The sequence below is a fragment of the Cheilinus undulatus genome, linkage group 17 (assembly GCF_018320785.1).
Source record: "Cheilinus undulatus linkage group 17, ASM1832078v1, whole genome shotgun sequence".
Taxonomy (NCBI): domain Eukaryota; kingdom Metazoa; phylum Chordata; class Actinopteri; order Labriformes; family Labridae; genus Cheilinus; species Cheilinus undulatus.
Window position 1 is genome coordinate 8901494 of NC_054881.1, and position 13877 is coordinate 8915370.

Genomic DNA, 13877 nt, shown 5'->3' on the forward strand with positions numbered 1-13877 from the left:
AGCTCTAGACAGGACGTCACAAGCGTAGCATGGGTCACAACGCTACGATGGCGCCATTGATGAGGAAAAGTTAACTTTTGAGGACATTTAGCCAAAGAATTTTACATAAAACCACAGATCCTTTAAGCAAACATTAACCTTTTAACTTCCTAACAGCGGAAGCAATAATATCATGGACTCCTGCTGGAATAGATTGGAAATTAACGCCAAAAGGTAAAATAGTCCACTGTTAACATACTACTCCTGTGTGAACTTGCAGTTCTTCAATGATCCCTGCCTGCTGATCACGGCTGCACAGCGCACAGCGCACTTTCGGTGGGAGCAAAACCGTAGCATTGCAGAGTGCGGCACAGACATTTTATGTGGACATTGCGGTTTAAATATAAATTTGGAACAGTCTAGTGAGTGTACGTGAGTACATCGTAGGAATGGTTGCACCCATATATCAGCTGCAGCAGAAATCAGATGGGAGGAGCACTAACAACTTGTACTTTTACCCAGCGCCGTCTAGTATGCTATCATATCATCACATAATCATAGCATATAATATGATCCTGTAATAATATTCATCATACAGTATAACTTTATACTATAATCATATTCTGTGGCACTATTTTTACCCATTCAGCTTTACTTTGATTCCATAAAATAATGATGATCACATTAGAAACAGGACTGTAGTGTATTCAGCACTTGAGGAGCCAGCTTCCGTCTGATTTTGTGCTGTTTAATTATTTATTTATTTATTTATTTTTGAAGAGAAGGAGAACAGTAAGCATAGGATTGTGGATAATTCCTGTGAGTGGAGAATACATATGTGCACCCTTGAAAATCCTCTGTTTGAAGGAAAAATTTTGAGGATCCTCAATACTGTAACAGTCCTCTGATGGCAGTCAATGATGTAATATCCTTCAAAAATGTCCGTTTGAGGATCCTTCCTTGGCTTTGAGAAAGAGCAAGATATTCATATTTACCATAGTTTAGCAGTTATGTATGTCAACATTGGTAGAACATGTCACAGACAAGATAAAAAACAGGGTTATACTTTCCATTTGTGCTTTTCAAGGTAAAGGTCCAGTATTGTATTTCTGTGGAGAAATCCCTCATTTGTACAGAATGATTTTATTCTGAAGTTTTCCCGGCTCAGTTATTCAGTGAAAAAGTCACCTTAAGGAGATTACTGAGGTCAAATTTCTGCAGAAAGACTGGGTTGTGACACTCAGCCAACACCCAGCACACATGCGCCTGGTACGAAAGCTTGGATGGTGCAAGCCAGAATGGACACGTACTGCAGTCATCACACAGCAAACACACAACCAGTCTCAAACAGGGCTTGGGCTCATTTTGTTTGCAGAATGGCTTGTTTTAATCCATGTGTTTGCACTGCTTATACCCTTCTTCAAACCAGTGTCTTAGCTCTAATGGCATTTTCTCCAGAAGATGAGTGCACAATGCAAGATTTTTTTAAACTTTGGTACAATTCTAGTGAACACTGAAATTCCAGACAGGATAACTTGTGTTTTATTAACCAAAAAAAAAAAGAAGAAATTGCACATTAACAGGCATTTATTCAGTAACGATTCATTACCAGTGTATTTGTGAACTTTATATGGGGCTTTCCCTTGTCTTGCCACATTTAAAGCATGCGTTTGCAAAGGTTTTGTCTTCACTAGGCTGTTCAGTTATACTGTACATTTGAGGGGATCTTACAGCTTTTGCCTTCAAACTAACATTTTTCTCTCTTTTGTTTGTCCCTTTCTTCTCACAGAGAGCAGCCTATCTTCAGCACACGAGCCCACGTCTTCCAGATCGACCCCACCACCAAGAAGAACTGGGTTCCCACCAGTAAACATGCTGTCACTGTCTCCTATTTCTTCGACAGTACTAGGAATGTATACAGAATCATCAGTCTGGATGGATCAAAGGTCTGTATTACTCAGAGCTTGTATTTACAGTATATTTGGATGTTTCAATGGGATCTCTGTCCAGTTTAATGTATCACCACATAATTAGTAATTTCCTTTAACTTCTCCCACATAAAGCAATTTAGTTTGACCACCAATTATTATAATACATGCATATTTAATGCATCCCCTCACACTGTCAGACTTGTTTGCGTCGACCTGGCCTCGCTGTGCTGAGCTGTGAAGGGGCGGTCGGTCTGTCATATCTATGTGGCAGTGATTATTTTAGTCTGGAGAGAGGTGCAGGGGTGGAGTTAGCATACTTATGTAAGAGCCTCTCACACAGAGAGAGAATGCTGCTGTTGAACCAACAAGTTCTGCTGTGTTCTGCTGGAAATAGCAGAGACTGGGTGGGTTGGTGCTGGAGGACATTATCATCCAGACGACAAAAAGTCAGAGAAAAGACAACAAACAGAGACAGACAACACTGTGACATTTTTCTCTTTCTCTGGCTGAGTTTCTCTTCAAAATCAAAAAGTGAAAAATGCTGAAAACTTGAGAACAATGCAGTGAAGATGAAAACATTTGTACCAGTGAAGATTGTGTCTCCTTGGTCACACAATTTTAGACAGAATTGTCCTTCTTGTAACAGCCTGTCTAGGTTTTTTAAAAATTCCTCTTGCCTTGGCAAACACGTCAACAATGGTGTGTCAGAAACCTACACGCTGAAAATGGCAGGTTTTGACTGGGATTTGAGAAACTGCTCAAACCGTGTGTCAAGATAAGTCTCCGAGACGCCGCTCTCAAAATACACCCGACACAAAAGCTCAGCTTGTCTCAGTCAAGTCTCAGTTTGGTTTTAAGCTCTTTACCCGTGTCAGAGTTGAGGATAAGGTTGTCAGAATTTCTGAGACTTTGAAACTTTTCAATCCCACATGCCCACATAATGATGCTCAGATTTTTGTGTGGTTGATAGGCAGAACTAAAGTCATATTAAACATGTCCTGCATTGAAATGTTAATTGTATTGAGAAAAAAGGCCCAAAATTTACACATTCATTATTAGATGCTCTTTTGTCCTTTTACACAGCAAATTTTCCTGAGTAAATTTTACTCCATTTAAATGAAATTTTACTCTGAGTAATGTAGCATTCGGTCCCAGTCTATTTGGAGTAAAATCCCTCTGTTTGCAGAGAAATTTTTTCAGAGTTGTTTTTTACTCTAAAATCTGTTTTTATTCAACTCTAAATGATGAATATGTACTCCCCGATGAGCAAAATTAAAACAGCTACAGCAACTGTACTCAGCAGTAAAGTTTAGCTACTTATTACAGAGCTGTTTTTACTCAGTACAGTGTTATATTTAATCTTTTAGAGCTGTTTCAACATCTTATAGAGCTGTTTTTCATTCCTTCTCTTTATAGAACAATTTCTTCACCACATAGAAATGGGTAGTGCTGTAGAGCTGTATCTTACCCTAAATCAGGGCTGTCCAAACTTTTTCCACTGAGCGCCACATACAGAAATATAAAAGGATGTTGGGGCCACATTGATATCCACAAGGTGAGTTATAAGACATTGATTAAGCCGGAAGCAGAATAAAGGAGGAGCTGGGGTGGAGGAGTGTTGCATGAGCAGTTTGCAGAAAGAGCAGCAGAGCCTGGCCAGGCAAGAGCAATCTGAATAAGGCAGCATGAGAGCGATTGGTCAATAGCGTGCTTAGGGTAAATCCGCTGGCCGTCAGCTGATGAGGGCTTGCATTAGATCAGCTGATCGGGGCAGAGTTTGACTCCATAGCCTGCCTGAACCAATGCTAAAAGCTCGATTTAATGGCTAACAAGGCAAATAGATAATCAATTCCAGGTTTTGGGGGGCCTGGTTGGCCCTAGCTGCCACTGCCTCAGCCCCTGGGATATTATTGGTGCTGCTTTTTGCTGAGTTAGGAAACAAGACGTTATTATTCTGATTACCAATAGTTTTAGTTTGTACAGTGTTGTCTTAGTTTAGTCACAAAAAACACACTAATAAATTCTTCTTATTGAGATGTTGTTCACAGAATTAGCATGGTAGCTCCGCCTTGTGCTGAAACTATGAAGTGCAAGTCCTCTCTGCTGCCAGCTGAGAGGAGGATCAGTGCCACACCCATTAAGCCACATCTATTTCCTCAGAGGGGCAGAGTCAAACAGCTCATTAACATTTAAAGTCACAGACACAGGAACATCTCGTTCTGAGCAGGGCTGAAACAGAGGGGTTTTAGACAAGCAAAAATTCAATACTGGAGTGCATACTGGACAGAAACAAACTTCACAGGCATGATTTGGGGACCTCTGAAAACAATATAAATTTCTCCCAAAGGGGTAAAATATGTGACCTTTAATTACTGGTCTTCACTGGAATACTTGCACAGGAAAGCAACAAAACATAAACTCCTGGGAAATGTAAATGTGTCTCATTAACATAGTTCACTGGACGTTAGGGAGTCATTTTGTACATGCGCTCCTACATATTACTTTATATATAACAGTGTTAAACAGTGTATTTGACAAAAAAAGCACTGTGGAGCTGTCTCCTTGCCCTGTGGCACTCATTTGCGTATTAAGTCTTTGATTCCCAAAATCAAGACACTGGTAAGAATTGCTTAAAAAATGTTTTGCTGAATGGTAAACATGCAAGAGCAGCTGTGTTCCATTCAAAATCTCGGGTTGGCAAATACTGACCGTTTCTAAGTCCTTTTGGCTGCTTATAAAGATGCAGAAGGTATGTTTATGTTTCTTACAACTCACAGAGAGCAGAGGAGACACAGTCTAAAATATAGAAAACTTTGGCAGCAGTACAGTACCAAAATGTTACCAATGTTTTTGTGCAGTTAAGACAGTGTGTGGGTATTTGCTTACTCTTATTGGCAATTGAAAACTATGGATTAACCATTATTGAAGGGCCTGGAACTTGTTTTTGTTGCTTTGGAATCGAAAAGGTAACAATACTGTTTGATTTTTCTAGTTTCATATTGAAGTTCAAAATCCTGGTACTGTCACGACCCTTGTTAAGAATTAACAGGTTGCAAAAGTGCTCAAAATCCTCGTCTTTTCAGGCCAATAAAACTAAGAAAATGTGCTGATGAAACTGTACAATGTGGCTGAAACCTTCCAAAAACTGATTAAGCAAGTTTGAGTTTATTTTTAAATCCATAAACTCTCATATCCATGTGTGCTTGCCTCTCACCCAGCCCTGCCAGCGAGTCCTCCCACACTGATCAATAACATTACAGCCAGCTGGACTCACTTCAGAAGTCCTCATTGACTGTTTCCTGTTTACCAATGAGTGGGAATACCATCCCACGTCGATACAGCGCACAGAGAATCACATCCTACAGCTCCCAGTAGATATCAGGCTTCCAGCTTCCCTCCCCACAGGCATCAGTCTCTAACATGTTTCTGTCTGGTTTGTCCTCCACAGGCCATTATCAACAGCACCATCACCCCCAACATGACGTTCACAAAGACGTCCCAGAAGTTTGGCCAGTGGGCCGACAGCCGGGCTAACACTGTGTACGGCCTCGGCTTCTCATCAGAGAGCCACCTAACCAAAGTAAGGACACAACCTCCAAAACCAACAAAAACTGATTCACTATGAAACTCTTCTCTGTCAAACATGCTGAAGTGCTGTGGTGTTACCTCTTACTGTTGTGTTTAGTTTGCAGATAAGTTTGTAGAGTTCAAGGAGGCGGCACGGTTAGCAAAGGAGAAGTCTCAGGAGAAAATGGAGCTCACCAGCACGCCCTCTCAGGTAAACAACTCCACCAACACCACCAAATCCTTCACGCTTACCAAACATGCCTCTATGTGGATGACCTAAACCACGAAGGTGGAGATAAACTTGCTGTTTAAACTAGGAATCGCATGGGTGTCTGCCCACGTTATTAGTATAACTTTAAGTATACTTGATAATACACAACGCATGCTACTGGAGGACAACACTGGAAGGAAAACCAGAGAGCTCAGGCTGTATGAAACTACCTGATGTGTGGGATGTAAACTACAAGCATGGTAACGCTCTAGGAAGTTACTGTTACATTAACTCTGGTATCAGAATTAATATGATATTATCATAATTAATCAGTAGTTATACCAGATCATCTCAGTCTGATATTAGGAAGTCAGATTAATGCATTACCAGCACTTTCTGCTGTCCATCTCTTAAAAATTTTCCTATGAATTCAGACTAAACACTCCCAGTGTTTTGGTTCAACGAGTGACCGTGTTAACTGATGACTTTCAGCTGACTGCATTCTTAGATGTTTTCATTCAGCAGCTGTTGAGAGCAGTGTCCTTACTTATACCTTCTTGGGCAGTTTTTCATACATTTTACCATTTTATTGCAAAATGGATATACAGTTTTACTTGGTGGAGAAGACTCTGCTCTAAAGATGATCCCTGTGTTAGTCAAGCAGAAGGTTTCGACTTTCCATGGAATGCATGGGTAGAAACCCCCATATGGATGGATACATTTATAACAATGCACTTTGAGTTCAATAAGATTAGTTCGAAAGCAATTAATCCATATTAGCATGAATTTGAATATGAGTGTGAAACAAGCTTTATGCTGTAAAGGAGGAGGCTGGGGTGGAGGTGACAGTGATTGGAATTAATTCTTAAATTTTTAACTACATGTAACTCCCTGATATCCAAAGAATGTTAGCATGAAAAATGAAAGTAGCATTTGTAAATTACTGTTGTTTTCCTGCTGCAACTGCTAACAAAGCATTGCTGTCTTCTCTTGAGCAGGAAAAGTATGACCAATATCTTATTGTTTTTTATACTGTGAGCTGAAAGCATTAAATCTTTTATCCCTTTAAGTAGCCTCCCAGTCATCCAGGTTAGCTTTATGTTACTGTGAATGTGTCCTAGGATGAATTATTTTGAATTTAAAGTTAATTTAGTTTGTATAAACCAACAAAGCTAACCTTGGTGAACAAGTGATTAATGTAATGCAACTAGATGTCAGCAGAAGTCTTGCTGTAATACTTCTTTTGTTCATTTGTTTTACTGAGCATTTCTTTAGCCACTAAGCTAACTCCTCTTGGCTTGTTTTACCTCCTCAGAGCGGTACTGTAAGAAGGAGTCTGTTATCAGTCAACAAACCTGTTATAAAGAAGGTAAAAAGTTGGAAAAATTATTTATTGACTCCAGTGGCCCTTTTTCTTTCCCAGTCTGAACCTGAATCTTGATATAAACTCCCCCCAGATTTCCATTGAACCCCTCTTCCATGATCCTGAGCCCCATATAGAACCAGATCAGCCCTTGTACCAAGTCAGCCCCCCTCAGACCACCCTCTTCTTCTCCTCATTTGTGTCACAATACAGGGAACAGATCAGCTTTATTTGACATGTGCTTACTGACCCATATGTATTTTTTACTTTTGATACCTCACAATATCCTGGCCTATATGCTTAGCTAAGCTAACTCTAGTATTTTACATTAGCTTCATATTTAGCGTACAGATTAGATCTTCTCATTGAACAGCATCAGCACTGAAGAGAATAAACCTTTTGTTCCCTTAACTGTTGCTTTACAGATTGAACACGCTGTCCTAACAACATAATTTGTGTCCAATCAGGAGTCAGCACCCGGCGATCTGCTGTCCCCGATGACCCCAGAGAGCATCAACGGTACAGAAGAAGAGAGAGTCACACCGGAAACATCCCATCACAGTGAAGCCAGAGGAGAGCCTTCCCAGAATGCATTGCCCTTTTCACACAGGTAGACATTATCAATCACCAAATGTCGTCCTATCATTTACTATTCAGATGAGGAACTCATAACATACAGCAGTGAAAAGGGACTCCAGTCGTCTGTCAGCGTCTGTCAGGAGAGCTGATTTAAAATGAAATTGGCACAGTGAAGCTCAGATGAGTGCAGCTGCTGTCGATTCATTCATTCATCATTAATGTGCTCCCTCTGAGCCTCTAGACAGCTTTAAAGCATTACAGTCAAACGAGACACATACTGCCTATTAATTATAAAGCACTCAATGACAGGAGAACATTTCAACTTGAGGGCATGTCCATGCTCCAGAAAAATGTTAAAATCGTGTAGAAATTAGAATTTCTTAAATGCTTCTTTTTTTGTGTGTTTTTTTTTTTTTTAGAAAAATGACCATAATAATGACAGAAATGCAGCTTAGCTTATGGATGTACTAATATCTAATATCAGGGGATATTTTTATGTCAACAGTGAGCTCTAGTGGTGAAATGTTTAGTCTGATAATAATTATTTCAGGAATATTTGACAAAGTCATTTATGTGGCAAAAATTTAAAAAACTGCCTGCAAATGGAGACTTATTCTTTTTAGTCATTTCAGTCCTCAAGTTTAATGTTTATTATTGGCTAAACAAGTAGTTTTCAAACTTTTTGGCCCAAGGCAAACCAAAGTTCAAGCCGGAATCCAAGGCACAGCATGTTCATGTGCAGAGTTTATGCAAAACAGCCTCTTTAACATGTGCAAGAGCATTTTTCTTTGTTGTGTAGCTGCATTAATAATGTAAAGCTGTACAAATTCCCATAGTGCACCTAGACATGCCTCAAGGCATGCCAGTATTTGAACCGTTGAACTAAACAACATAAAAACGATCAACCCTAGGTCACTAAATTGAACAATGGGAGACGATCTGATGAAATACATGTGGGACACATTGGAAAGAATAATCCACAGTAAGAGGCTCTACAGAGAGAACATCAGGCTCGTATGGTGTCAGTAGCTGTTTTAACTAATTTGGAGTGAGGCCATTCAAAGTGCTAAACGTGATCAATTAAATTTTTTAATTCAGTGCTGACTAAATGAGGCAGAAAGAGTGACCCAGCAGGAGTCATTATTCACGTTTACTGGTGTTTGTAGAAGTGGAGCAGCAGTGTGATGCTGGAGTGGAAATAAAACTAGAGCTGCAGCTGAAAGATGGGGGAATGACAGTTATGTCGTTTCTTTCTGCTAAAGTTATTGGGATGTTAAAAATTACAGCTTGCTAAATAAATGATGTAACACAACAGCAACTATACTGACTTTGTGGCTGATTTTGAGTCATTTTGATCAGATACGGCCCGACATGTAAAGTTGAATGAAAACCAAAGAGAAATCTTACTGAACTTTTTGATATGATGTGACTATTCCCTCTCCTCCTGATCTGAAGTGAGTCAGTATTCCTACAGTAAACAGACACAGAGTGAGGAGGATTATGGGTAGACGGCCGCAGATGTGACATCTGAGAGGCAGCAGGTCCTCTTATTTAGAGTCTGAGCTGCTTTTAGCTGAAGTTACGGAGACTGGAGTTGTTTAGTTCAGCCTGTACTGATGATAGTTTACTGTAGCTGTTATTTTCTGGCTCATTTGTTGTTTGTTTTCCACTCTTCAGTTCCTCCAGCATCAATAAGCACTGGGAGGCGGAGCTTGCAGCGCTGAAAGGGAACAACGCCAAGCTGACGGCGGCTCTGCTGGAGTCCACGGCTAACGTGAAGCAGTGGAAACAGCAGCTAGCGGCCTATCAGGAGGAGGCAGAGCGGCTACATAAACGGGTACCAGCTCACAACATTACGAACTATGATGGTTAGTATTCTGCAGTGCAGTGGTGATGATGTTTTTATGTCCCAGGTGACGGAGCTGGAGTGTGTGAGCGGCCAAACGACTGTGATCAAATCCCAAAAAACAGAACTCAACCACACAATAGAGGAGCTGGAGCTCGCTCTGAAGGCCAAGGAGGAGGTACCACGAGGGCGTGACAGAGTCATAAAGTTTAAATTTATGTTTGGTTTTATCTGAGTGTGTTTTCTCTCTGTGGTCACCTCCAGGAGTTGGAGAGACTGAAAGCAGAGGTGGTGAGTGCCAACGAGTTCCAGTCTCAAAGAGACGTCCTCACTCAGAGACTAAAGGTGAGTCAAACACCTGCAGCTGGACAGGGTTATCATTTAAAAGCAAATAAAATCCAATGTTAAAGCTCTGTACATTTCTTTTATGGTAAACTTTAACCCTGTGGAAGTCTGATGGTCATGATTTGGTGATAGTTTATAAAACTGCTGTTGAGAAATGTAATGCCATACATCACGAGGAAACTTTAGATTCATAATCTATGCACTTTAGATGAACGGTGCTACTTCAGAAGAAAGAACACCTTCGTTCCCAGAGATATAAAACGTTTATCAGATGTTAGACAATGATGTCCAAAAAGGGAAGATAAAGACTGCAGTGATTAAATGGAGAGTTTTGTTTTGAACCTGGCAGGGGTGGGAGGTAAAATATTACTGTAATTGATTAGCTTTTTTGTGTACTTGTACTTTTTTTGAGTAGTTTTTAAAATCACTACTTTTACAGTCGTCTGGCTTTCACAAACATGACAGTCAGTACGTGCACATGGCAAGAGAATGATTCCATATTTCCTCCCAAAACCGCTGTTACATTGTACTTAAGGTTTGGCCAAACCTTATAATAAAAAACCCTGTAGGAGGTCCATATTTAGGGCCTGAGCCCTGACCTCAGAGTGAGGACCCTCTTGTATCTCTGGGCGTTCTAAGATATTATTTTTCCAGCACTTTGTGACTTGTTTGGGTGCCTTGAAATGCCTAAAAAGTCCCAAAAACCTTCCAGAAAATCGTTTCCCAGAGGATTTTTTTGTGTTTTGGTGGAATTGTGCAATTCCATTGCACAGGGGCCCCATGGGGGACTGGGTAAGAGCAACATGCATGAAAATCAGTACAAATATGTATCAGGTCTAGACAAAATGAAGTCACTTGGGACCATCCTCTAGTATGTACAGGAAACACACTACAATCAGTTAAAGGGGACATGTTTTACCCCTTTAAGACAAGTTTACATTAGTCTCAGAGGTCTCCAAAACATGCCTGTGAAGTCCTGTTGCTGAAAAACTCCAGTATTGGATTTTTGCATCTCTGAAAACACCTCTGTTTCAGCCCTGTTCAGAATGAGTCATTTCTCTGTCTGTAGCTTTAAATGTTAAAGAGCTGTCTGACTCCACCCCTGACCACGCCCCTCTCAGGAAATGATGTGGCTTAATTGATGTTGTTCTCCTGATCCTCAGGAGAGGAGGGCAGAACTTTCTTCCAAGCAGGGAACGCCAACAGAACCTTGGGGCGGTGCTAACTCCCCACATGACATCATGAGGAGAAAATCTGAGAACGGCTTGTTTGAGCACACATTTTCTGAAAGGTGGAGAAAGAAGGGGGGGGAGGGAATTTATTTTTCTGGTACTTGAGGGGATTGTAGACAGGCCTGAAAGCCTGAAAAAGTGATTTTTGCACGTCCCCTTTAAAGGTTGTATTTTGGCTGTTTTGGGCAGCATCACTGTTGTCACATCTAAAGGAACTCCACCTACAGATTTCATCAGATTGTCTCCAGTTTTTTGTGCTTACTCTGAACAAGATGGAGATCTAAAGTTGTGTAAACTGTGAGTTTCCACCATAGGGCAGGGCTTTGCCCCCTTCTGGTAATTGATAATACCCTCCTCTGAATTTTGATTTTGTCCTTTATAACACCTTTAAACATTCTGCCCTCGCACACCTTTTGACCTAGGCGTATGATTTTTGATCTGCATATGGATCATCACCAGACGATAAAAATTCTATTGCACATTAAGGACAGGCCATATTTCACTATGAAAGCCCTTGAGTATCAAAATTAGCTGCTCAGTACTCAGGCTTACTTTTTACTTGTGCTTGAGTAGATTTATAGAGTAAGTAAATTTTAACTAGATAACTGTATTTTTACTTGAATACAATAGTCTGGTACTTCTTCCACCTCTGGAACCTGTTTAATTCATTTGTAAGTCCTCAGTTTAAAGCTATTTAGATTTACCTAAGCCTGTAGTCTAAACAGGTGTTGTTTGCTTCAGGACTCGGAGTCGCGGAACGCCACGTTGGAGGCCCAGCTGAGCGACCTGGAGCAGCGTCTGGAGAGCAGCCAGCAGGAGCAGGAAGACTTCAGGAAGAGCCTTCGCTCGCTGCTGGAGCTGCTGGACAGCAAGATCTTCGAGCTGACCGAGCTGAGGGACGCACTCGCCAAACTGCTGGAGGGCAGCTAGAGAAACAACCAACACAAAATACACACAGAAACCCACAATCCAAGACCACCGTCACTGCAGCCAGCACTCCGAGGAGAAACCACCTGCACGTTGGATTCACACCTTCACCGACACGCTCGACGACTTGAATTCTTTTTTTACCCACATGTACGATAAGTGTAAAAGTTTGTTTACACGGGACTCAGCATTAGTGGTACACTCTCGTTTTTAAGCTACAGATCACGTTTACAAACAAGTGAAGACGCTTCGCTTGGACCATGCCTTCCCTCCGCTCCACGCCGGAACGATTCTCACAACACGTTGAAAATCTCAAACTTTGATTTCTCATTTCGTCTCTTGAATGTCGTTTCATTTAAGCAGACCTGAGATTTTTTCTTTTTTACTTTTTTTGCTTCTTCAATCATCAAGACGTTTTCAAGCTTTGCTTTGGTGCATTTTCAGTCGCCCGGGAGTCGGCGATTGTTTCTTCCTTGCGTCATCGTCAGCCAAATAATTACTTGAGAAGGTCTCTGAGGTTTTGTTTGAACTCGAATGTCTTGAAGAGAAAAAAGTTTCTCCAGTGACTGAACTCCACCGATGAACTGCCAAATGTCAAAAAAGAAAAAGAAGAGCCGGTGAGGACTTTGTCTTATTATTCTATTCTTCTACGATAAATGAGCAATACAAAAAGGGAGCTTCAGAGGGAAAACCAACACTTCTCACTCTCACTTTCAGGTATTTTACTCTCTGATTTGTTTGAAGCAGAAGCAAAGCGGCGTTTTGCTCGACGGTCTTTCTTTCTACACGTTTTTTTAAAGATTACGACTTGATAGTGCACTTGTAAAAATGGAGTTTGTGTGAGTGAATCTTTACCCTTCTTGTTTTTGACTTGAAGTGCAATGATTGAATCCTCTTTTTCTTAATTTATTACTTCACTGTTACTGAAATTGTACACGAGCAAAGATCTTTATCTCTTTTTTATTGTCTGGTACGTGAGTGTTTAAGGCAGTTTTGTTTCTGTTGGAAAAACTGGCAATATTTTTGAACTATTTATGAACGGACGTGGGATATATTGAAGAGAATCTTCTTTTCGTTTGCCAAATAACACTTTTCCTGTACAGATTTGAATTTTGCAGATGTTGCCTTTGGTACAGAGATGCATCAATGGTAGCTAAACAGCAGTTCTTTTCTTCTTTGGTTGGATTTACTATTGCCAAAAATACAGCGTCGTTATGAGGAGTATTAAGGTACGTACACCTGAAGAACACTATTTAAGGGCTTGTTGGTTCATTGAAGAGACTTGAATGACTTTATTGCGGTGAAAATTCTGACTATTACAGCTTCAAGAGGAAAAAATCATTTGAATAAGACTTTTAAATGTTGATTATTATTATTATTATTATTATGATTATTATTACCACATGCTTAAAAACACAAATTGTAATTTTTGAGTTTATAGTAAAACAAAACCAAATGGAAATCGTGCTGTCGTTTCGTTCTTTCACTGATTGGGGTTAAAAATTTTACACATCAATTTAAGGGGTGAGAGGAGTTCAGTGCTTGTTGTATGTTTTCAAGCTTTGTGTCTCAGCTGGTCTAGCATCAGGAGGACCCACCACCACCGCCTAATCAACAAAGGCTTACCAAAGTTTCTTAATTTTCAATCATAACTAAGTGTTTGTAATGAATGATGGGGTAATTCTGACTAACCTAACAATCTAACAAAAGTTGCAGCAAAACAGGGATGCCCTTCAAAATAAAAGCACATTATTGACTTTTTAGGCATGTATGTGCAACCCACAGAGATGGCTTTGTGAGCCAATTTTGGGTCCTGACCAGCTGAGACCAAGGATTTTAGAGAATATAAAGTGATTTTTTGGGGGGATTTTTTCCATTTCCATATTTCTTTAACCTG

General features: G+C 40.4%; 1 protein-coding gene across 1 annotated transcript in view; it reads left to right on the plus strand.

The window, feature by feature from the left end:
* Positions 1 to 13374, plus strand: part of LOC121524664 (homer protein homolog 1) — a 40386-nt gene extending 27012 nt beyond the window's left edge. The window contains exons 2-9 of the mRNA XM_041810105.1: positions 1769 to 1925; positions 5359 to 5490; positions 5596 to 5688; positions 7519 to 7661; positions 9308 to 9467; positions 9544 to 9654; positions 9741 to 9821; positions 11795 to 13374. Of these exons, the coding sequence (XP_041666039.1) occupies positions 1769 to 1925; positions 5359 to 5490; positions 5596 to 5688; positions 7519 to 7661; positions 9308 to 9467; positions 9544 to 9654; positions 9741 to 9821; positions 11795 to 11983 (1066 nt within the window). The 3' untranslated portion in view covers positions 11984 to 13374. The remainder of the gene's footprint in view (positions 1 to 1768; positions 1926 to 5358; positions 5491 to 5595; positions 5689 to 7518; positions 7662 to 9307; positions 9468 to 9543; positions 9655 to 9740; positions 9822 to 11794) is intronic.
* Positions 13375 to 13877: the final 503 nt, after the last annotated feature.